Source organism: Panthera uncia, chromosome D4 (assembly GCF_023721935.1).
Source record: "Panthera uncia isolate 11264 chromosome D4, Puncia_PCG_1.0, whole genome shotgun sequence".
Classification (NCBI taxonomy): Eukaryota; Metazoa; Chordata; class Mammalia; order Carnivora; family Felidae; genus Panthera; species Panthera uncia.
Genome location: NC_064807.1, coordinates 73826001 through 73851543, shown reverse-complemented (window position 1 = coordinate 73851543; position 25543 = coordinate 73826001). Strand labels below are relative to the sequence as shown.

At 44.8% G+C, this 25543-nt stretch overlaps 1 protein-coding gene across 1 annotated transcript in view; it reads right to left on the bottom strand.

Annotated features, from left to right (window-relative positions):
* PAPPA (pappalysin 1) overlaps window positions 1–25543 on the bottom strand; it is a gene marked incomplete at its 5' end in the record, with an annotated part of 244324 nt that overhangs the window by 88558 nt on the left and 130223 nt on the right. Inside the window, one exon of the mRNA XM_049629607.1 lies at window positions 12215–12408. Coding sequence (XP_049485564.1) covers window positions 12215–12408 — 194 coding nt within the window. The remainder of the gene's footprint in view (window positions 1–12214; window positions 12409–25543) is intronic.

The following is a 25543-nucleotide window of genomic DNA, read 5'->3' as shown; positions in this document are numbered from 1 at the left end:
CTAATTAAGATCTGTATGTTCCAAGTTATGTCCATGATGAAGCCCGAGTCACGACCTGCAGAGAACCCCACTTGATGCCAAGATGGCCCCACAGAGTGCACCATCCATGGGTACTCGCTGTAGCCCTCAGGGTTCCCTGGTCCCTTCCTGAAACCTTGGTGAGCAGGGGCCGGAAACCACAGAATGATTGGCTCCTTTCTCTTTGCTTTTGAAGAGTAGGCAGTGTGCTTGCCCGGGTTGCCTTGAGCTTGATTTCTCCTAGAAAGGGGCCCCGAAGGATGCAGGGCACTGACTTACGCTAGGAACAAGAGGCCAGGGATTGTCATGCTTTTAGCAGTGTCCTGCTGACCTTCGAGCAAACACATGGGCTCTCATTCTTAAGGACAAAGGCAACATTGCTCTCTGATCCTCCCTCTCCAGATATCAGAGGTATCGCTAGTGATTGTGACATACAAACTGGGGACTTGGCCCGCCAAATGCCCAATGGACACTGCTGACTTACGTGTTCACCACCCCATGAGCACATTCCTCTGAGGGACGGAGACTGTCCAGAGTGATGCTTTCCCCCAGTGGCGCCCTTGGCCAAGGCAGCACACATCTGCACAGAAGCAGGGTGTTGAAGCAGCTGTTCTGAGATGTGCTCCCTGGCCAACAACAGCAGCAGGATCTGGAACCCACAGTGTGAACTCTCTGACCATGCCTACACCTGCCACTTCCCTGCACCTTCCACTGAGCGGCGGAAGTCACACACATCTTAATGTCAAGAGAATGTGGGCTGGAATCTCAGCTTCTGCCATTTCCTGACAGCATGAGCTTGAACCCTTTGGGGAGGGCTAAACTTCTCTGCTGCAAAATGAGATGCTGCTTCCTCCTCAGGAGGGCTGTGACCAGGCTGAGAAATACTCTTACATATGCAAGTGTTCAGACACTGCCCTACATGCTAGGAACAGAATTAACATTTCTCTACCTCATCCCCACCTACCTCTTTCTTCTTGGCTGTAGAGGAAGACAGGCTTGGGTTCCAATTCTAGTTTTCCCTGCCCCATCCCTGGGCCAGCTGCAGAACCTTGGATAAGTTACTCTGGGAGTCTCAATTTACTCCCCTGTAAACCAGTGAGTTAGGGGCCGCCTCACGGGGGCAGGGTGGGGCAGGTGTAAATGTGCTAGAACAGCGAGGGACTCTGGGTAGAGCCCCTGGAGAAAACACCCTGCTAGCCTGCTATCCATACGGTTCCTGTCACTGTGGTCAAATACTGTCATTGCCATCATGTTACCCCTTTACTGTCATTTATTATTGTTTAAGCACTGCTTTTCCTCCCTCCCTTAATCTTCCCCACCTCCTCTCTCCCTCTCCCGCCTCTCTCCACCTGTCCTTCCTCCCACCTTTCTAGCTCTTCCTCTTTCATACTCTCCTTGGCTGGGCCTCTCACTGGGAGACCTCTAGAACATAGAAGACAGCGCCTTATGTCTCCATCAACCATTTAGGAATCTAGTCACAGGGACCTCACTGAGACCCTAATCTCTCCCAGAATAGTAAGGGGCAAAAGGGCCTTTACCGTGGCCCAGCTTCCAGAAGCTGTTTTCTACTTTCTGCACAAAGCTGTTAACAAAACAAAGTACAGGTTTAGTCATTAATATTTACCACATGCCTACTATGTGCCAGGCCTTCTTTTTCATCTTGGAAACAACAACGTAAACCCCTGTGCTTCTGTGGCTAACATTCTGGAGGAATGGGGGCACAGAGGGGGGTCATGGGGGCCCAGAGCAGCAGAGAGAAGTTCAGGCGGGGTCCAGGGTGGGCTTTCAAAGCCCCTTCCCCCTACTCACATGGTAGCATGTGCCCCATCTGCAGAGGAGGAGACAAAGCAGGAGACTTAAGAAAGCCCTGCTTACTCTGGTCCCTATTGCATTTATCAGGGGACTGTATCCTGGCCACACAAGGGAATCACTTACATATGCTGCTTTGTACATTTAAGCCAATCTAAAGGAGACATCACTCAGCAGACACTCTTTCCAACAGCATTTTTCAGTAGTGAACCCATCAGCACCCTAGGAGTACTGTCCGGGCAGCAAACCCTGTGGTAGGCACCGGAAATACCTACACATTATACGACAGAGCCCAAACCCTTAGCCACTCACAGGGCATTTGCTATGAAAAGCTGTGGACACAGGAAATGCAAACTACAAGGCAGCTTGTGCTCCGGGTCGTTGGATGGTTCCAGAAGAATGAAGGCTGCACCTGGGTGGGTGACCATATGGAAGAGGTGCCATTTCAGCTAGACCTTGAAGGATAGATAGCTAAGCCTCCAAGAGGTGGACAGGTACATGATGGATCTTGCAGGCAGGAGAAATGGAAACTCCAAGACCCGTCTGGGGATTGCAGGTCGTCCATTCTGCCGGGAGTGCACCTGTCAGCCAGGGAGCTGTGTGGAAGGGCTGGCAAAAGTCATGCTAGACCCTGTCTGGTCTGGCCTTTGGATTTTAGAGACCACAGGGAACAATACAGAAAGCTTGGCAGGTGAGAGATCATGGAGACCAATATTTATTGTGAATTCTGGAAACTGTACCCCAAGGGCAAAACTCCTCCAGTGAGGATATATGCACACTTAAAAGATTTAAGACATTGTTTCACAAAAAGATTAACATGTCATATCTCACTCTGGAATAGAGAGAAATACTGTGTGTGTGTGTGTGTGTGTGTGTGTGTGTGTGTGTGTGTGTTTAATTTATTGGGAAATGGGGCGCCTGGGTGGCTCAGTCGGTTAAGCGTCCAACCGTTGATTTCGGCTCAGGTTGTGATCTCATGGTTCGTGAGTTTAAGCCCTGCATCAGGCTCCGTGCTGGCAGTGTGGAGCCTACTTGGGATTCTCTCTCTCCCTCATCCTCTGCCCCTCCCCCACTTGCTCTCTATCTCTCAAACGAAATAAAAAAAAAATTTATTGGGACAGTTGGTACAGACCCTCAAAGAATTGGATTGACTCCTTTTTCCACCACATGGAGCAGAGGTGCCTCTGTTAACCTCTGCTTCTGCATCTATGAAATGGGAACACAGTTCCTACTACACAGCTTGGTTATGAGGATTTAAATGCGATGACTGAGCTGAATGAATTTAGGTAGCAGTTACCATACGTCAAGCACTGCCCCAAGGGCTCCATGTGCTCTTTTGTGGAATCCTCATCATTACCACTGGCCTTCTCCATTTTACAGATGACAAGGCCGAGTAACTCGTCTGAGACCTGACTGTAAGTGGCAGCTCCAGGATGTAATATGCTCCAGATCAGCTCTGTCCAATCAGAAGCCCACTATCTCCATGTGCCTATTTAAATTGAAATTAATTAAAACGAACGGTTCCTTGGTTTCGCGAGCAGTGCAGACATAGAACACTGGAAGGTCTACTGGAAAGTTGCTCTGGAAACTGGGCTCCTAACAGCTCTGCCTTCTCTGACATAAGGCTCATGCCCACAGTTCCTCCAATGCATCCCAGTCTCTCTGCTTCCTTGCACTGCACTGAATTGATACCCTTTCCCTGGTTCTCCACGGAGAGAACCTTGTTCCCACACAGCACTGCAGACCTGGGCTGGGCATTTCAGGCAGCGTCCACATTCCTGAAAGCAGCATTGTGCCAGCAGACCAGATCTCTCCCCAAACTGTGCTACATCCCAGTATGGAGAGAAATGCAGACACCAGCCAAGCATGTCCCTCCACCAGCTGCACATATGGGTCCACGGTGGGCAGAAGCCCAGGAAGTCTCTGTGGGACCGCCCTGGCATGGAAGCTTACTGCTCAGCAGGGGCACCTCTCATATGCCTTATGGAGCCCATCCCTCCCTGGAAAACTGAACATGCACAAATGTATCCAGGACCTCCTGGGACTTGGATCTGGCTGAAAAATGAGGGGAGTTTTAAGAAACCCACGGCTGGGGTGGAAGAGAGAGCGGAAAGCCCTTTTTGGTCTGGGCTGTAGCTAACACATCCAGGCTACTTGGTGGGAGGGGGTGGGAATAGGGGGCTTGAAAAACAAACACAAACAAACACGCACACACACAAACACAAACAAAAGCCTGTGCATGGCCAAACCTCAACTCCCCTTGGAACCCCATCCTTTGGGCCTGGCTTGAGAAAGTTTACTTTCAGACATAGAGAAATGAGCACATGTGGTTTTGGGGACAGAATTCAATACCGCCAGAGCAGCGGGCTCAGCAAGCTTGACTGGCTATTGCTTCCTAAGTGCACTGCAGCCCCGGAGAGAGAACGCTGTTTACATTTTTTACATGTTTCTTGGGTACAGAACATGAAACTAAATTACACAGCAAAGGCCGTGCTGGCTAAACACCAGTGCCCCCACTTAAAACAGAAACAATTAAAAAATAGAGAGAGAGAGAAAGAAAAGGAAAAGAAGAAAGAAAGAAAAGGAAAAATGAGAATGGAGAGGGGTCTTAAGGGAACCTGAATGGATAACAGGGCTGGAAGGAAGGAGTCTGGTCCTGAGTCTGAGAGCAGGGAAAGAGGACGTGGAGACTGACCACGAGATGTGAGTGGGTCAGGCTTGGACCAAAGACAAAGGAATCTTCCTAGAGGGGCCGTGGGGTGGGTTGGCAGGCCTGAGGCTGCTCTCCGCGGAGAACCAGTGGAAGCAGCCCCAAACCACAAAGCCGTTCTTGTTCCTGGGCTTCAAGTCAGGAGGCAAGCAAGAAATGAAGACTCACTCCTGAAACCAGGCACCTCCCCGACCCCGGTCCACGTGGCACCTTCCTGGTCAGTCAGAACGTGTCTGGTGCCTGCCAAGGCCTCTAAGGCCAACGCCAACTCCAATCGTCTATGTATCACAGCACTCTGCCAACTTCTGCCCTTCCCAATTTCAGCATCCTTGTCCCATCCTTACTGGACACTGCATGCTACTTAAAGGCTAGGGGTTCAATGATTTGTCTCAACCTCAACCCACGGCTGAAAATGATCCTTTGGACATAGTAGGTGCACAGTAAGATTATACCGATATCCAATCCAAAGAACAGAATCATTTCATAGCACACAGGAGACGGAGAGGTTTAGGGAAGCTGTTTAAGCAAAGTCAAAACTTCATTAAATGAGGGCCAGTAGACTCTCAAAGTCTCTCTCTGTTTGTGCCCGAAAGAGTATGCCCTTAAAATAAATAAATAAATAAATAAATAAATAAATAAATAAATAAATAACAATGATAAAACTCAGTTGTTTCTAACTGGATCCCTCAATTGCTAAACCTTCATAGGCAGAAAGAAGCATTTCATTAGAAAATCTTTCAGTTGCTATTAGAAGGAAAAACCACATTTCTGAATCAAGTGTTTCATCCTTGACAAACATCTGCCAGGTAGGGATTACTGCTGCTATTTTATGGATAGGAAGTTGGGTAGGAGCAGAAAGAAATGGTTTGCCCAAAGTGACAGGGTTGGTAAGTGGTGGCCCCAGAGCTGGAAACCAGGTGGACCTGATTCCAATTTTCATCTTTTGTCTTCAAAAAGCTTATCATTCCAAGTTTTTCAGGGTCAACAGGACAGCTGGTATTTCATAAGTTTGAATAAAGACCGACAGAGTGAATGGGTGAAGGAAGGAGGAGAGAAGGGAGGGCTGGGAGGAGGGTCTGGTGGTGGACTCCTTTGTTGGGACCCTGAATAATTCTGTAGATTTAAAGTCCCTCCCAAGCTGAGGCTTCCATGATAAATCCCAGGCAGTCAGAGCAACCAGCTCAGGCACTCCTTTCTGATGCAGGCGCTGTTTCTTATTCCCCTGAAGGGATTTTGGTGCCCTACATCCACGAGACAGGCTATAACAGGCCATGGGACTTTGTGTTCTGTCTCCTTAGATGACTCACACATGTGCTCTTGAAAAATTATTCATAAACCACCAGGAGAAAGCACATCCCGTGGGTATTTGGGAGAACTGCTTGGAATCTTCTCGGACATTTCAGTGTGTTCCTTCTGCCTGTCTTCCTTCTTCCACCATGGGCAGATGTTGTCCCATCTCACCAGTGAGAAGAGATGCACACTTTGGTGAAGTATGTGCAAGAAAAGGAAAGCTGTTAGAAATGACCTCAACACTTAGCGTTGAGTCCAAGATTTCTCTCTGTCCTTTGCAAATCATATCATCTGAAAAGCACTGGAGAATTGCTTGCCCATGCAAAATTTCCCAGGGAGGCTGTTTCAATGACATACCAGCAGTGTGGCATAAGAAAAGGCAGAAAGAAGAGTGCCATCAGTGAGGTGGTTCATCTCCCTGAGACTCAGTCTCTTCATTTAGAGAGAAGTGAAACCCCTCAGTTTTATAACGTGCTTTAAACCCCCAGGGCAGGCTCTGCATTACAGGAGGTGTTCAATAGACGCCTCTCCTCTTCCTCAAATGGACATCTGATTCCGTTAGTCCCCTGCTTATAATCTCTAAAGAGCTCCCCTCTGCACTTAGGATAAAGTCTAAATTTCAAGCATCTGAAGGATGTCCGTACACACCCCATAAGCTCATCTCTCAACTTCCCCTTTATTTCTTATTGACTTTTTTTTTTTTTTTGGATGTCTGTCTCCACCTCCCTCCCTTGACCCTCCGCACTCCCTACACTGTGTCGTAAGTGCTTGTGGAGATTTCTCTCCCTTGTGTCCAGAGAACCAGCTGGGCATCCGATTTCTTCCTCTGGATGCAAGGAGGAGGAAGACACAGAGAAATGGCCTCTACTTGCTGGCTCAGACCTGGCAGAATGCACACATTTTGTGATTCTCTCACTGACATCTCAGGGCTTCCTGTGTACAGCACATGGCTTGTGACAAACCTGTAAATTGAGCCAAGGTACGTCTTCCATCCACAATTTTCTCCTTTGTGCTTTTTTCTCCTATAACCCAGAAATAATTAGGCACTGATCTGAAAAAATGATTTTTTCACACTTCGGGGTTGCCAACTTAAAACATGTCCTATAGTTCTCCCGCATTTCCACATACGTAATTTAAATGACTTTCTGGAGAGGGCAATGCTGAACCTAAAAGAACGAGTGCCTACGGGTGGAGATCTACACAGCACGGCGGAAACAGCGGGGTGATATTTGGGGTACTGGTGTAGCAGTTCCCACTTTCTTGGTGTTCCTTGGATGCTTACTACCTATGAAAAGATGCAAAAGACACAGTTTCTCCTAGCTTCTTACAAAAGCAGGTGGGAGCTGCCTCGTCCTGCACCTGAGCTCCTATTTTGAACACAGTGGCCAGCCCCCTGGTTCTGCCCCTTACAAGAGTGAGCCCCAAAGCTGCTCACTCAACCTTCTGAGGCTTACTGTCTGAATCTATAAAGTGAAAACAGTGATTACTATTTTTCAGTTTCAGTAGGATTCAAGGAATTTGATGCAGAAGCTGGATCAATCTGATAAGTATTATTTTTATAATTTGTCCAAGACCTTCGGAAAGTGGGCAAAGGACTTCTCCCATCCCTACATGCTGGCTGTCTGTCTGCTGGCTGAGAAAGCTGATAGCACTGTGGTTTCTTCCTCAGGGAAACTCCCTCTGAATCCCACTCTTGGGTCTCTGGCTGCTGTTTCTAGTAGGACATACCCCACTGATGAAACTGTGAGCTCTTTGAGGGTAGCACTTCTTTGGGATTTCTCTTAAAATGCCTGGTGTGGCCCTGAGGATACAGGAAACATTCACCAACACAACTATTCTAACTCAACTAAATGTTGACCGAGCTTCTGTACTGTGGGGGCCAACGTGGTCTCTAAGTGAGGGTGTGGAGGAGAAGCCTAATATGTACAAGACCATTAACATTTGCACTACCCAATAAGTGTAAAAACACAAACAAACACACAAAAATCCACCGCTAGGTGTTCTCTCCGCATTTGCTCTCTTAACATCTGCCAGGTAGATGCTGTCATTCCCTCTTTCCAGAAGAGGAAACTGAAGCTCCCAGAGGAGTCATCTGCTCAAGGTTCCCAAAAGTCAGAAGAGGGGCAAAGAGGGCAAAGCCACAGCCACATGATTTCCACTTCACCCCATTAACCCCTATGCTCTTTACCTACTCATGTTTCTCAATGTATGATTCAAACGTGCTTCTGCATGAGCCTATGAAAAAATGAGTACACAAATTATTGTAACACATGACAAATTATGATTTATATTTTAATGGAAGGCCCAAAGTGTTATGGACATGCCCAGAGGCTGGTGATAACAACCTAAGGTAGAGTGGCAAAGGACTGACATACCCAATAATGGGTTGATGGGGTGGACAGAGAACGGATTACAAAGGAAGGAGGGATGTCTAGGGTCTCACCTGCCTTACAAGGCAGGGATGTCCCATTCAATCACCACCTCAGTCTGAATGCCTTACGATGGCGAGCCTACTATATCACAAGGCACTCCATCCCCCTGTGGATAATTCTCATTCTTAGAAAGGTTTTCTTTATTTTGGCCCTAAAACTACTGCCCTGGAAATGCTTAGTCTAAGTTTTACCCTCAAAGGATTAACCAAATAAATTGGTTGGTTGACTCAAGGTCTGTAATCCCTGGGGAGCACTGAACAGTCCAGATACTATTTCCATTTCCTCCTTAGGCCCTTGCAGAAGGAGGGAGGTGTGCCTGTCTAGATAGGAGGAAATGGACTGTGGTAAGAAGTGCTGGGGATGGGGTGGGGGGAGCAGGATGAAGGGGTATCTACACCTCATCTTGGCAGCCTATGGTGTAAAAGCACCAGAGCAATGCAAAACATGGAGACAAAATTAGGACAAGACGAAATTTCTGCAAGCACTTAACCCAAACCATTTCTGAGGTTCCCCTAAGAGAGAGAACTTGATTCTTTCGGTCCATTTCCATTTTTGTTCTGTCTCAGGGACTTCTTGAATTCCAATGGGGCCAGGAAGGTGCATGACCAAAATATCTAAAGAATGTCTCTTATTACAGGGTATTCAGCCTACTCTGCATATCTGGAAGTTTTGATGCCTCTGATCATGTCTGGCTATGAGACTCAAGGTTCGGGCTGGAGTAGCTTAGCCCTAACGAAATTGGGGGATCTTGTTGGAGGAGAATGGACATGAGAGACTGGAAATTATTAGAAGCAAAGGGCTTTTACAAAACTGAAAGTAAGGGCAGTGCTCAGGAGTCTGTTAGGGAAGAATCCAAGAACTTCATGGTGTTTGCACTGTGGTGCCAACAATGGGATCTGCCTGGCTTTCTTTCTGCTTGTTTCCTCAGGGGGATTTTCCAGGTATCCACTGACCTCCAACTTTGGGATGTGACTGCATATTCCCAATCTCACTGCTGGCTTCAACGAGATCCTAACCTTAGATTCTCTACGTCTAGGCTGTGTGGCTTTGGGGAAGCCACTCCACCTCTCAGTGCCTCCAAGATAGGGGACTGGCTATGGAGGGTCCAACGCAGTGGCTGGTGGACCTCAATGGCCACTGCCCCCTCCCCCCCTCCCCTCTATCTGTTCCAGTAGTCACTCTCTAGACCCAGCTCCTACAGGGGAATGTCATCTGTGCATGCGTGTGTGTGTGTGTGTGTGTGTGTGTGTGTGTGTGTGTGTAGAGAAACAGAAAAAGAAAGACGAAGAAGAAAGAGGACAAAGTATAAGTGTACTGGGGGGAGGTGAGGGGCACCTGGTGGACCTTAAGAATCTCTCTGGAACTGCCTTCTCTCCTTCTCTCAAGCCATCAGCCTCTTCACTGGAAGCCCTGACAGGGTGAAAATTAACTACCAGCCTCCTCTAATCACTGCACAGGGTAATGAAGGCCATGGTTATACTTCCCCTCTTTTCTGTTGTCAGAGGGAGCTACTTTATACCCCAGGGAGAGCCTTACGCAGAATCACCAAGGCTCTGCATAGGTGTGTGTGTGCATGTGCATGTGTGTGCAGGACAGGGGCCGGGTATGAGCGACTTCTAGGCATTTGCTTCTAGTTGGGAAATTCAGAAGACTTTTGTTCTGACGCCCTCCAGGCTGCCTGCCTGGCCCTGCACCCAGCCTGTGCGACACATCCCCTCCCCTGACCCGGTATTCTCCAGTGAGCTGATCTCATTATGGCAAATTTAGTTACAGCTGAAGTCTCCTTGTAACAAAGATTATGTCCAAGCCCAGAGTAATGGAACCTAGTCGATTTCATTAAAATAAAATTGGTTACAATGAATAATTCAATAGGATGATTTTGTTTCCTCATCTCCTCTTTGTAGATCGAAGAGCTAGTATTTATAATGATTTTTCAAAATTGGATTTTTGTTTAGGAAGAGATAATCAACCATAATTCCTGACAGCCCCTCCTTACAAGGCTGAAATAATTGCCCATCGAAGTCTCCTTTCAAATGCTGGGGCTGGACAATTCTTTCTCTCCTTTTTCTCACTTTCGCAGCAAGAACGTTCGGTTGGTTCTGAAGCACAGCTGCTACCTCCGCTCTTGCTCATGTGCGATTCCAAATGCATCAATTCCCTTGTTTGAATGATGTTTTTTAAACATTTCTAGAACTGGATGCTAGTGTTGAATTGGGAATTCCTGGCTCTATTGCTGGCCAGCCCTGTTGTCCCCAAGCAGGACCTTCCATGTCCCAGAGAGGGGATTCTTGGGCATTTTCTCTTTGTGGTACTCATTTGCATGCAGCAAGGTGTGTGTGTGTGTGTGTGTGTGTGTGTGTGTGTGTGTGTGCCCATGTGCACATCCGTGCTCACACATGTGTGCATGTAACTATAGCCAATTAAACACATCCTGTGCTCAAAGATGAGAGGATGAAAATGAATACAACTCAAAGCTATTCTCAAAGAACGAACAGCCTAGGGGGAGCCAGACATGCACACAGGTAATTCTGGTTCAAGGTGACAGGTGCAACGAAAGAGGAATTCAGCAAGTACAGAGGTGGCACTAGATAAACCCTAGACATCCATCCGTCCATCCATCCATCCATTCATCCATTCATTCATTCTTTGAGTCATTCATTTACCAGGCTGGCACCATGCAACATTTCTTTCGACTCTCCTCAGGGCAGTCAGAAACAAATGCAGATGAATAAATAATCTAATGCACAGAAACACAAGCAAACAGATGAATGAAAAGATGGCCAAATAAACACTGCAACTTGTAAATGAAGTGTACTTATCCTGTACCTCATCCAGTGATTTTCACTGGGTCCCAGAAGAAGGTCAAATGTCTGGTTCATCTAGAAATCAGGCCTACTACCCACACCCCAGAGTCAAGGAAGCCATATAAAAGAAGAATGGTAGGAGTAATAGCTCATCTGCAAGGCCAGGAGGCAGGGTGGCCTCTGAGATGGCCACCCGGCCTGGCAGTTGGAAGCACTGAGTCGTGTCTCAGGGAAATGGGAGTCTCGGAAGAAGGCAGGTGCTTGCTCAGCAGGATAATTGGAAAGGGGGCTCTGGGGACAGCACAGCCATCCCTAGAATCACACAAGCACTGGTGGCCCCAACCTCTTGCTCCCTCAACTAAACTGGCAGTCCCCTGGAGAAAGAACCCTGGAACATAAATAGTGCATTAGGGGACTAAGGACTGAGTCACAGCTTTTTAGAACGGGGAAGTCCTTGGAGATCATCAAGCTCAACTATCCTCTAATTTAAAGATGGCGGGAGGGGTGCCTGGGTGGCTCAGTTGGTGTCCGCCTTCAGTTCAGGTCATGGTCTCACACTTCATGAGTTTGAGCCCTGCATTGGGCTTGCTGTTGTCAGCACAGAGCCCGCTTTGGATTGTGGTCCCTCTCCCCCGCCCCTCCCCTGCTCATGCTGTCTCTCTCTCAAAAAATAAACACTTAAAAAACAAAGAAACAAACAAACAAATAAAGGGGGGGAATGGGGCCCAGAGAAGCGGGAGACTAGTCTAAGGCCACACAGCAAATTGTGATAGAGTTAATTCACAGGTGAGTCCTCAAGGCGAGCACAACTTGGGACCGCCCCCAAAAAAGTAGGACTCCTCCCCAAATTTGGTCTTGCTCAATTGAATTCCACTGACATATCTAAAATGGAATTCTTTAACCAAATATGAATTATAAAATGTAGGGAAATAGGACGACAGGCTTTACCCTACTGTGATGTTCCCTGCACTTAACCATCCCATGTCTCATCCCTGACAAATTGCACTCGTGAGGCCTTGGGATTACATTTGGTTAGCAAGACGGTCAGGTGGTCACCTCCAGTGACACAACGTTTGAGAAAGGCAGCCCGGAGGGGCAGAGCAGAGATGCGGAATGTCTGCGAGAAATAGCACACGTGGCTAGGACCTTACCTGGGAGGCTGCTGGCTGGCCGATGATGACCCAGCCTGGGCACTGCTGGTCCTGATGTGATACTGAAGCATTGGACGCCCACTGATCGAGGAACCCCTGTGGCGTGTAGACCCCACAGTCCTTGATGCTAGTTTTCTGTTCAAACTCCTCACATACTCCATCACCATCATGGAAATAGCACCGGCTGGGTTCATCTGTAGGAGATGGACAGAGAAGGGAGAGAACAAATGGACATTCGTTCTTTGGTCTCAGCTGTCATCTGCAGCTGTGGGGTCAGATCAGCAGAATCTTCAGCACTGTAAAGCCCATCATCAGTAGTCATGAGGGAATATTATTTACCCTTAAAAATGAAGGAGGTTCTGCCATTTGTGACAACATGGATGAACCTGAAGGACGTTATACCAAGTGAAATAAACCAGTCGCAGAAGAACAAATACTGTATGATTCCACTTAAATGAGGATATAAAGTAGTGAAACTTATAGAAGGACAGAATAAAATGGTGGTTGCCAGGGGCTGGGGGGAGAGAGAAATGGTTGAGGGTGGAGAGTTACTGTCCGATGAGTATAAAGTTGCAGTTATACGAGACGATGTATAACTTTGCACTTACAGCTAACATGGTGCCTATGGTTATATTAAGTGTAGGTATGCTTACAAATTTAGAGGGTAGATCTTGTATTATATGTTTTAACACACACACACACACACACACACACACACATTCACAAACACTTCGACCTTCATTACCCCAAGTGAGCCCCACAGCAACCTTGTGAGAAAGGCACTATTATTTTAATTACTTTAGTCTTCCAGGTTAACTGGACACTGAGATCCATGTGTCTTTAAAAACTGCCCAAAGTCACACGGTGTGTTAATGCCAGATCCTGGTGTCAAATTCCAGCTTTCACTTTCCAGGTTCTGGGTACGTTATCCGACACCACAGAACTTCACAGTGGCAAACTGAGGTTTTACTGAACTCCAAAGAGAATTTAGGTTTCATATAAGGAGTGAAGTGATACACTAGAGGGACTGGCTTCAGTCCCAGCTCTGTAACTAAACTTTTCTGTTACTTAAGACAAATCCCTTTTCCCCTCTGGGCTCAATCAGATAAGGGGGTTAGAGTGCTGGGACCCCAGGAACCCTTGCTGTCTACTGCTCTAGGCTCCTCAGGGCTTGTTGGATACTGTAGGAGTTCAAGTTCAAGGCCAAGTGAGTTCTCAAGCTCCCATGTAATTCAAATCACAGCAAAGATTTCTGCTTGGGACAACTTAAAGCTGCAGCTGGCTACAGTGACTCTCTGCCACAAGGACAAAGATCATGGAAGCGTACAGAGCTGGCAGGTGCTTTCTGAGTAGGCAGGACCTATACGCATTGCTTGGTATTTCAGCACAGAACAATACAAGGAGAAATCAGAATGCAGCCATCTGAAGGAGACCCCCCTGCCCATCCTTTAATAACTCAAATGTCAGGTAGTCTGTGCTATTTTCCCAATACCTCTAGGCAAAACTAAATACCCCTTTTTGTGTAGGTCTCTATTTTATAAAGATCCCTACCTTAACACCTATCTGTGTCTTTATATGTACATGCTGCAGCTCCTTTGAAAGACTGAGCTTCTTGAAATCCAATCCCTATGTCATGTCTCTGGGTGAACTTATATATATCATCCCAACAAGTATACTTTGAGACTGACAGGGATGTCCAGGCAATAGGCACATTTCCTAGGAAAATCTGAATATTGTCCTGGCCAAATCGGAGCATATGGTCACCCTAAGGATACTGCTTGATCTAGGACATCCTTCCCCTATTTATTCCAAAATAATGGACTGGAGCCCCATTTCCAATCAGGAATTGACTTTTACCCCTCATATCAGCTGGAGAACTTTGTACAATTAGCTTCACTCTTCAGCCTCTGGCTTCCTATCTGTAATATAGAAACAATTGTCCTAAATACTGTAATAATGTTGTATGGTGACAGATGGCCACTATATTTATCATGGTTAGTATTGAGCAATGTACAGAATTGTTGAATTGATATGTTGTGCCCCTGAAACTAAAATAACATTGTATGTTAATTATACTTCAATTAAAACAAAAAGATAGAAATGATCGTCTCAGCCAAGACAACTCTCAGGATAGCCACAGAACTCTCATAGGAAGTGGACGTAAACATGCTTTGTACATTGTAAAATAACAGTCAAGAGAAAAAATGTTCTTTTAAGGGGTCAGTTTATTTATAGCTGGCTGAATGGAATCACCTAGTACTCACTTAAAACACTTCGTCCAGCATTCCCCCCAAATAGGAAAAGCTAGGGTCAAGTAGAATTAAAACTTGGGATTTCTAGGATGCTATCAGCAAAAGGAGTCCGTGAATTCAGGGGCAGCAGAATGTTGAGCCCCTTCCAAGCTCCAAAATCCCTTGTTTATTTCAGCAAACAGTTTACATAGCGAAATACTATCAAAAGAGCCAGAATAAATCAATTCATTATAATTCAATTATTTAAGGATGAGCCTGAGCCAGCGGAGGACTCCAGTGACCAGTAGCATGCCTGGCAGGCAAGCATGGAGAGAATACAGACTCAGCACTTCTCAGGAGCTCCAACCTCTTGGTGAACGTGGCCAACTTACATATAGTAAAACTTAGACCCAATCTGAGAGTGACCAGCCATTAATCCAGACTTTACTCTTTCAAAACTCAATAAAGGGAATTATAAAAAGCACAGGATTTGGCATCAGACAAATAGGACTTAAATAAAGTAACCTAGCCTCTCTGAACTTCATTTTCTCATCCAAAAAATAACGGGGACAATGATGTTTACCCAGTGTTGTTGCACTGATCTCATGAGATGACGGGTACAACGTCAGCATCTTCACTCATTTTGCTAATGGGAAACTGAGAGCCGCGGGCGGTAAGGAGTCTGCTTCCAGATCACAGAGGGGCATGGTCGAAGAGTTAGAAGTAAGAGCCTGGCCCTTTTATACCCAGCAGAGAAATGTGCTCCACACCCCATGCTATCTCCACAGAATAATGAAAGCACCTCCTTCCGAGGAGAAGATTGTGGGGTTGCTTGACTGAAGACAGGTAGGGTAAGATTATAATATCATATAAGATCTATTCTCCAACATGACTTCATTCACTTCCTCAGCAAAAAGACCTTAGAGTGGCAGGAATGGGGGCTACAGCTGAGTTCTCATGAAGGCTAACTTCTTCCTGATTATGTTTAAGACCTCAATATTTCTGTCTGCTTGGACTCAGAAGAACCAGGGAATGGTGGAGAGGTGAGGGTACGCACAGAAGGTAAATAAGTCGCAAGGTAGTTAGGTATGTGATAGATGATAGATAGATAGACAGCCAAGCAGGCAGACAGGGACAGTTAAAAGAGAGATAGGAGGTGGTGGGAGGAGTGAGAAAAAGTGAGTGAGTGAGTCAAAGAAAGAGAGAAAGAGAGAGAATAGATATGCCTGGTTTCTCCCCCAAGGTTCTGCTGACATAGCTACTATGAGCCACTTTTTGAAATAACATCCTTGGACTCTGCTATTCATTTTCTCTTGCTACTAGAGTCCCGGGGGCCCTTCAGCTACATCTGCCAGTCTACATCTGGGGAATTTTCTCTCCCGCTCTACTCCCATGCCCCAAGCACCGTGGAGAACAGAGCGAGGAATGGAATAAAAATGTGTGGCCAGGAAAAACAAAGACAGCAACAACACAATAAAACAAAACTGGCCTTCCTGTTTTCATTACACAAATTTACTTGGTACTTTTTGAATACTTTATGCTGGTAGCTGAGCAGGTTGTAGTCAATACCAAGGTCAAATGACCACCCTGCCACCTGCCTTCCATGTAGTAGATAGGTGTCATTGATAATAACGCATCCCCTGGATGGAGTAATGTGAAAGCCGACTAGACTCTCAAATAATTGTTGAATGGATGAATGAACAAATGAATGAATGAAATTCAGCACTTCCAATGCACATACTCCTAGTCCAGCATAGTTTAGACTCTTTACCCTTTGAGAAGCTTCTTTGGGCAGGGTCTGAGGGTAGAGAGAAAGAGATTAGATGGCAGCTGTGACTGGCTTACAGTAGGATTGCACTGGACAGTCTGATTTCTCTACATCACCCCACGTTCCCCTGACATAAGAGACCCCCTTGTCTCAGACACTCCTTTTCATGCAGTGGCACATTTAATTTTTTTTTTTCAACGTTTTTTATTTATTTTTGGGACAGAGAGAGACAGAGCATGAACGGGGGAGGGGCAGAGAGAGAGGGAGACACAGAATCGGAAACAGGCTCCAGGCTCCGAGCCATCAGCCCAGAGCCTGACGCGGGGCTCGAACTCACGGACCGCGAGATCGTGACCTGGCTGAAGCCGGACGCTTAACCGACTGCGCCACCCAGGCGCCCCTCATGCAGTGGCACATTTAGAAACCTGCTCTATCCAGCTAGGGGGCTTTTTGTGGGGGGGGGGGGGCAGGCATTGCCAAGTCTGTCATCCCCAGTTGAGCTTTTCTTTGCTAGATACTTTTTTTTTCCTTTTGGAAGAAATGCGGTCAGCCCCAGGAGCCCGAGGCAGATGGACTCTCTGTAAGTGGACAGACACAGAGGATGCCACTTCTCATTGGCTTAATTTTCAATTCCCATCTGTCTGGAGCATCAGGATGAAATGCTATGCTTCTGCATTCCTGAGGCTTGTCTGAAGGACACTATTTGAGATAGTCAGAGATTACCACCCCTGGTTGAAAGTGTGGAAGCCAAGTCTTAGGAAAATGAGATGAGTTTACCTTGGCATGTAAGCAAAGGCTGGGTTTTAGGCTATTGTCAAGTGTTCTTGTCCTTAAAGCCAGAAACCCTGGATTGAAGCCTCTAAATCTGTCCATGATTACCAGGTAATCTTGAATATATTTACTTACAGTGGAACTAGTTCAACCCAACTGGGGGACACTAATTAACTTAGCTTGATTAGACGCATTGTGAATTAGCAACACTGCTAGAATTCTTGGGGTGAATGAATAAAATAGCTAAAGAGTCCATTACTGGAAAAGGGAGAATGGACTTAAATCGCTCATGTCAGCTGAGTACAAGATCTTAGGATGATTTCCACTAGACCTCACATCAAGAATCTTGAAGACCAGACAGTCACAAGCTATTGGCCACTGAAAAAATGAACGTAAGCCACTGTGTTCTTCAAACAAGACCAGAGATAATGTGTATTCTTCAGGAGAGTGGGATAATGTAGCAGATTTGGGCTATCATTAGTCTACCCCAAATACATATCTTCCCATACCATGCTTCACATATAATGCTTTGACAGATCCCTCTGTTTATGGAGGAGATCCTTTTCTTTAGCTTGGCATAGAAGACCCTCCACAACTGATCTGTCCTGCAGTTTTCTAAACCAGCACACTTCCCATCATTCTGCCATGCTCTCACAAGTATTCTTTCCTCTGCCTGGGATGTAGTTCTCATTTTTCCTTTACTAATTCCTGCCAGTTCTTCAGATGTGACTAAAAGTGTCTCCTCCAACATGGTGGGTCCATCCTCCCTTCTCTTCCACAGACTCCCATCCTGGCTGGATTAGAGGACCTTCCTCTGTGCTCCCTCTTACAATCCCCAGATTCCACCCCGCCCCCATCCAGCTTTTGTCAATCTGTCTATGAACAAGACCTTCTTTCAGCCCTGTCCCAGCAGGCAGGGAGTATCTCTGGGTACAAAATTGCTGACTCTCATATCTGTATTCCCAACTCATAGCATAGTACCTAGAGTGAAGGGGGTACCCGACAAATGGCTGAGGAATATATGAGCAGATGAATGACAGATGAAAACCAATGAACACCTCATAATTAAATACATTATTACCAGTTTCTGCATGTTCTAAACTAAGCATACTCTTGTGTGATGTGACTACTGGCCATACCATGAGAGTACTGCAAACCAGATTTCATCAGAGTTATCTTCCTTCAGTTTAATGACATATTTTTGTCTAAAAGTTTATTAGCTTCACTATCAAATGTCTTCAAACTTTGGGATTGACTGCAGTTATTCTAAAACAAACCCCCCCTCCCACACACAGTGGTTGTCTTGCAAACATATCCATAATGCCCCACTGGGACTAAGAATCCAGTAATCTTTTTGAAATTATTTCAGCAATGAATGGGTAACAAATAAGAGGCATCAAAACTTTCTGGAGATTTAGGAGTGTGGGCTGTTATTATCCCCAGCTAAGATAGCTTCTAACCTTTCAATGAGAACTGCAGAAGAGAACCAATTCACGTAACCAATATTTATTTACTCAGTATCTGTTCTGTGTCTGGGCTTGTACTATGGATACAATGAATCAGACTGGGCTCCTCCCTTGTGGGTGGAATCAATACTATTTGGGAAAACAGGGAAAGGCTTCCCAAGAAGATGGTTTGGGGCAGCATCTTGGAGGAAGAAAAGAATTTGGGCATTTGAAAGGGAAAGTATGAACAATGGATGAGCCTCAATCAATATATGTGTCTATGAGGAACCTGTCAAGGTTAGAGCTAAAGGCGAATGATGGGTCCTAGAACTGATGAACTGAAAAGCTGATCTGAGGCCAGACTAAAGAAGAATTGCAATGCCATGTTGAGGTATTTAAATTTTACTGTTTAGAAATAGGAAGGCTTTGAAGATTTTTCTGAACAGGAAAACCTGTGATTTTCACACTTCTAGAGGCAGTGAAGTGTAAGACCTGATTTTGTTTGGCAGGTGTGCCATTTATTATTTATGGACTTTGGGGAAATTACTTAGAATTTCTAGACCTTGTTTTCTTCATGAATAACAACTGAAGGATTGAATATTTACTATCATGCCCACATCACTTAACAATACATGCAATTGTATAATCACCAAAAATTTTTGCTTAATTGCTTCTATGTGCTAGGTACTGTGATAAACTGTAGGTACAGAATAGTAAATAAATCATCCATGACCTTCACCCCATGGGACTTACAGCCTAGTGGTAAATGTAGATGAAGCACTCAGGACATAACAGGTGATCAGTAAATGGCCTATGACAATGATGATGATCTTGGAGCTGAAAGCAATTATTTCATTTCATATATGGCAAAGCTGAGGTTTACAGAATTGAAGTGATTTACCTTTAGAGAACACCTCTAGTAGAGACAAGACTAGAACACTGGTTCTTGAATACAATGCCTTTTCTATTGCCCCATGCCAATTTATCAGACTGGGTTTTCAGTATATAATTCTGGTAACAAAATAGTTTGTCACCCTTAACTAAGTTTCAATATTCCTTTTGGGAATCTCTGATTTCACTCTTCGCAATATCCCTAGTATGGGCTAACTGTCTGTAGTCTGAGAAGCTACTGGGGTGACCAAGTCTCTGACCCATTGAGGGGAAAAACTCTCTTCAGATGGGGAGATGACAATTTTGAGTAATAGGAGATGTAATAAGTAATAAAACTCAGGAAGTAAGCAAATAATTTGAATGCACACTCTCCTGAGAACGGCTACCTTCCAAAGGTTGGATTTACCTGTGTTTGTAACCTTCTTGTTTATGAAGATGGGTCAGCTTCTGAGAAATTAGTATCTGCTTCTATTTCCAGCTGAAGGAACAGTGATTGGCATTAGAATATTCTTTTAGTTCAATGATTACTATTTTTTGTATTTTTTAAATACCAGAAAAAAATAATGCTTTTAAAATCAGCTGTTTGTTTAGGGATGGGTCCAACCACAACAAGCTGCATGCCACATAACAATTCATCCAAACAACAACAAAGGACCAAAAAATGCACAATCTTTGTGTCCAAATAATAGCTTCTTGGAATGGAAAACTGGAGAACTTAACTCCTGAAGGTTTACAAAGGGGAAGCTTGGTGGGGAGGTGGGGGTGGCAATGTTGGCATGTGTCTCCTCTGGAACAGAAATAGCTGCACTTTACATTGCCTGTGTTTCAAAGGCTTCATGTCAAACCCACACTGCTGACCTCATTTAATTTTATTCAAACTGGGGTTTGTTCTTAACCTCCTCAACCAGATCAGCTTGTCCAGAGTGCAGAAGACAGGATGGTGAACAGCCTCTAAAGAACCATGCATCCACTAACAAATTTAAGATGCTGGTTAGGTCTACTGAATCTGAGGAGCTTAAGTTGGTTTTGGGTTCCTCCATGGCTTGGCCATACACCAAAGTGGGCCAAAAATTCCTTCCTGTGTTTCACTGTGACAACCAGGCATCATCTAGCAAGTGGAAAGCACTAGGAAAAGAAAGTCGAGTCTGGATGTAGTCTCACATTAGCATACATGTTCCACACCCAGACCTATCACGGGGAGCATCCTGCAGGGGACAGCTTGGTCCTCCGTCCACTTGGCCCTTACAACCCTCTCATGACTGGCTTGGGTCTTCCCCATTTCCTAGGAGTGATGAATCTAAAGTGATTAATCAATGAATAATTCATCTAGGACCATGCTTGAAATACTTAGTTGACTTTTGCAAACGTTGAACTTCCCTACCTAGCACTCAAATCCTTTCATAGGGTACCTCCAATTTTCCTGTCAATTCTCATTCCCAACTATAACTCCACCCTCAAATGCACAGTTTCTTCCCAGAACTCACAGCTCAGGGCTTCTGTCTTTTTGTCTTTAGTCTGAAAGGCTAGTTTCTGCCTGAGTCTTCCATCAAGATTTGACTCTGACATCTTTAGCTCCATGAAGCCTCATCTGTCACACTTTGGTATTGCGATGTGTCCAGATGAACCAACCCCCTTTCTTTTCTACATCACTATTCTCGCCTTCCAAACCAGCAAAATGGGATATGGCCCATATAAAAATGTTAATTAAAAAAATACAAAAATAAAAAAAAATCCTCTTTTCATTCCACATCTCCATACCACTATGTCTTGTACTTCACAGTTCTCTTTCCATGATTCACAGTAGACTTTACTGAGAGTTATCTGTACTTAAACTGCCCACTTCTTGCCTACAATTCACTCTTCAGTTCTCTCCAATCTCACTTCTGTACTCACAGCTTCACCAGAATCAATCTTTTCAATGGTGATCACCACTGACCTCAAGGTAGCTAAAACCGTAACATCAAAATCCTCATCTTGCTTGAAGCATATAAAGAAGTACCCCCGCCCTTTCTTCCTGAAGCACTCCCTCATGGACTCCATGGCACGTGCCATCCCATTTCCTTCTGGCTCTCAGCTCATTCCACATAGGCTCATTCACTGCTTTCTGCTTCCCTAAATCTCTGGCAGGTGTCTGAGTCAGGTCTTGGGCCCCCTTTCTTATCCATCCACATTGTGTCCTTCACTTCTAATTCTTCAACAAAAACATTAGAACATCTATGTGCCAATGACTCAAATATTTCTTTGGAAATGACCTCTTCTCTGAGTCTTAACTGCCTACAATGACATCTCTAAGTATCTATTTAAGGACATCTGCATGGTTCAGATGGTTGAGCATCTGACTCTTGATTTCAGCCCAGGCTATGATCCCAGGGTTGTGGGATCAAGCCCCATGTCGGGCTGCATGCTGAGCAGGGAGCCTGCTTGGGATTCTGTTTCTCTTCCTCTGCCCCTCTCTCCCACTCACTCTCTCCTTCTCTAAAATAAACTTTAAAAAATCTATTTAAAGGCATCACGAAATCATAATGTCTAAAGCAGAAGTAATGGTTTCTCCCCACATGCTTTTCTTGCCCATCCTAGTAAATGACAACATTGCCCAACAGTGGCCAGACCAAAACTGAGTCATCTCTCCCATTTGTCAGCCCACCCTCCAACCCCATATAAAGTCCCTGAGCATATCCTGTACACTCTTTCATCTTGGGATACTCCAAAAAGCTCCACTTTTGTTCCATCACTGCCACATCTCATTCCTCCACCCCCATTAGAGCATACATACCACCTTGCTGTATTGCCTTCATACTATCATTCACGATCTAAAAACAAATTTGATTTATTATTGTTTCCTCACCACCTGCCCCATGTGACATAGGTTTCATGGAAGCACACTTCAACATGCACATCCTTCTTTAGGACCAGGAAAACCGTCTCACTCTATTATGTAACTAACATTTGAGAAAAAATGAATGAGTGGATGAATGAGTGAATATGTACAGCTCTTGGACTGTGAGACATTTCTGAGCTGCCTCCAGTGTTACTTCTATTTACATCTCTAATTCTTAGGACAATGACATTCTAATAGCAGATGCTCGGTAAATATGAGTCTTTTTGGAGTTTTAGAATCTCTGTTACTGATTGTATTGAAGGGACCTCAAACCTGACTTGAATCTGCTTCAGTAGATTATACTAAAGAAAGATTTTTATGAAAATATTAATTAGAATGAGATCATATTATAAATCCAAGCACACATTGGGAGGAAAAAAAATCCAATTCCATCTAAAGCAGCCCATAATATTTTTTCCCCCATGAGACATTCTGCCTCACCATCTGTCCTAAATATTATTTTATTTTCTTTCTTAACTGAATTTGCAAAGAAATGGAACATCTGGATGGAAAAGGTGCTGCATACTGGGCTGAAATTTAATAAAGAGATGTGATGGTCTTATGAATTGGAACTTGAAGATACATTTACATCACCTTGAATTTGCTATAGTTATTTGAATGGCCTAAAGAGATCGTAAACAAAGATAGTGATCCTAATAAGTGAGAAGGCATTCAATAGAGCAGGATGCTCAAAGCCCTGAAAGATTTTCAGCCGGGTCTCTTTTGGGTTCCAATGCTATCTCATGATATGGGAGAGGAGGTAAAATTCAGTCCCACAATGAATTATGTAGTGGCCACAAAATAGGCAGGCATTCTAAGCACAGTCAGGAGGGAGAGTGATACCCTAGGACCCAAAGGCCTTTAAAAGTATGAGCAGGAAATAACAGAATGAAATTTGTTTTGGATAACATAAGCTAATAATAAATGGAGAAAAGCAATCTGAAGCATTCATATGCAGAGAATGGACAAAAGTGACACAAAAGGGTGATGATGGTAACAAAGTATCAGTGGTTGTTATGTGATCTCGTCACCCCACACCAAAAATAAATAAGTGAAAAAGTAGGAAAGAAAGAAAGAAAGAAAGAAAGGGAAAGAGAAAGAAAGAAAGAAACAAACAAACAAACAAACAAACAAACAAACAAGAATGGGACCCTTTCTCAAAATCATCAGTTTGATCAAGAGAATGTGAGTCTAGAAGAGATGCTCTCTCACTTCCCTCTCTGGGCTGCGATTTCGCTTCTACAGAGTAAGAGAGTTACGTCAAGTGGCTTTATGATCCCCTTCAACTGAGTCGTTCTAATCAAGTATTTAGTTCTTGATTTTACCCCCTTTAATCATTAAACCAGGTTTGCAGTCTGAAGATGGGGAAATGTTAGCAAAATGAAAACAGAGAATGGTACAGTTGAAACCATTCTGAGAAACAGGACAGGACTACAGCAAACAGAACAGGAAATCAAAATTTGAAGCTCACCTCTGTCACTAACTTACTCTTCGGTACCAGTAACACAGAATCATCATTCTGGGTTTTGGTCTTTGTGTCAATAAGTAAGTATCTTTGTGTCAATTAGTATCTTTAATGTCCATTTATTTTTGAGCGAGTGAGAGAGAGAGAGAGAGGGTGAGAGAGAGAGAGAGAGAGTAAAGGTGGGAGAGGGGCGCAAAGAACCCGAAGCAGGCTCCAAGTTGACAACAGAGAGCAATGATGCAGGACTCAAACTCGTGAACTGCCATGACGTGAGCTGAAGTCAGATGCTTAACCGACTGAGCCACCCAGGCATCCATTCCTACCCATTTTAGAAAGTGGTTGTAATGATCAGATAATACATTATGACAAATACTCAGACACGTGATTGTTTTCACATTTTCTTAACACAGATACAATCTGGAGTTCATCTCCCAAATCATCAGGTGACTTTCTCGACTCACTGTCTTAGCCTTAGCTTCATGTCACCTGCTCTGTGAGGCCTTTTCTAACCATGCTGCCTCCGCTCCAGTGTCTGCAGGCTATCCCACTATTCAATTTCACTTTCCACAGAGCATTCGTTGCTTCAAAAGTTTACTTGGAGAGCCTGGGTGGCTTGGTCAGGCCTCCGACTCTTGACTCCAGTTCAGGTCACGATCTCACGGTTGTGAGATCAAGCCCCATGTTGTGCACTGTACTGACGGTGTGCAGCCTGCTTGGGATTCTCTCTCTCCTCTCTCTGCCCCCACCCTGCCTGCATGTGAGCATTCTCTCTCCCCTGCCCTCAAAATAAATAAATAAATACACATTAAAAAAAATAAAGTTTACTTGGTTACTGCATTCTCTCTAAATAGAATGGCAGCTCTTTGGGAGCAGAAACATAGGTTGTTTTGCCCGAGACTACATTTCAAATTCCAGGACACAGAAGACAATCAGTTAATACTGCTGAACGCATGAGTGTGTAGCACCACAAGGATCTCTAGAAATGATCTAGTCCACGTGCCTCCTTTTGCAAATGTGGCAACTAAGAATCAGAAAGGTTAAGTGACTCACTGAATGCTGTACAGTTAATTGCTATAGGCGAAGGGTTTGGGTTGGCTAATCAAGGCTCATTATATAAATATTGGGGAGCTGTGATTTCAAAAAGAAACTGGTCTGTGAGAAATAGGTGTATATAAAGAGAACACAACGCATCCAAACAAAAGTCAGTATGGGCACACACGCGTATCCTTCAAGTCCGTAAAATAAACAGCTTACCAATCTTAGGGCATCCTCACGTTTCCAGAGAAGAGAGACTTCTGGGCAAGTGGATGCTATGTTAAATAACGGTAGCCAAGGAATTGAGGATGAATCAGGGCACCACATGAAAACCAAGCCAGTCACCCCAGTCTGGCACAGCTGATTGTGACTAAGGTGACCGCAGTATGCTGGGTTCTTGGTGGGGTTCCCATGCAAGAAATTGGAGTGTCAAAATGGATCCCTCCCACCAGAGCCCTGATTGGTTTGGCCCGCTTCGAAGACCATCCTCCTGCCATATGGTTCAGATAAGTCCAAAAGATGAGGCATTCAAGCCACAGAGGCCTCCACCTCCAAGTTGGTGAGATGCGCCACACTGCTCTAAAGGGCAGAAGCCAACTCAACGGGCAGAAACGTACTCGGGTAAGTTTTCGTTACCTTACATGATGGGTGGGCTCCTCTTCTGCCCTTGAAAGAGGATTTTATGTTAATTTGAATCTGTATGCTCTTTGATTCGTATTGTTGAACTGCATTTTGTTCTTACAGTAATGTATATATACGCCTCTCCCTTCTCCCAATAAGGATAAAAAGAGGGAAGGAAAGGAAGGAAGGAAGGAAGGAAGGAAGGAAGGAAGGAAGGAAGGAAG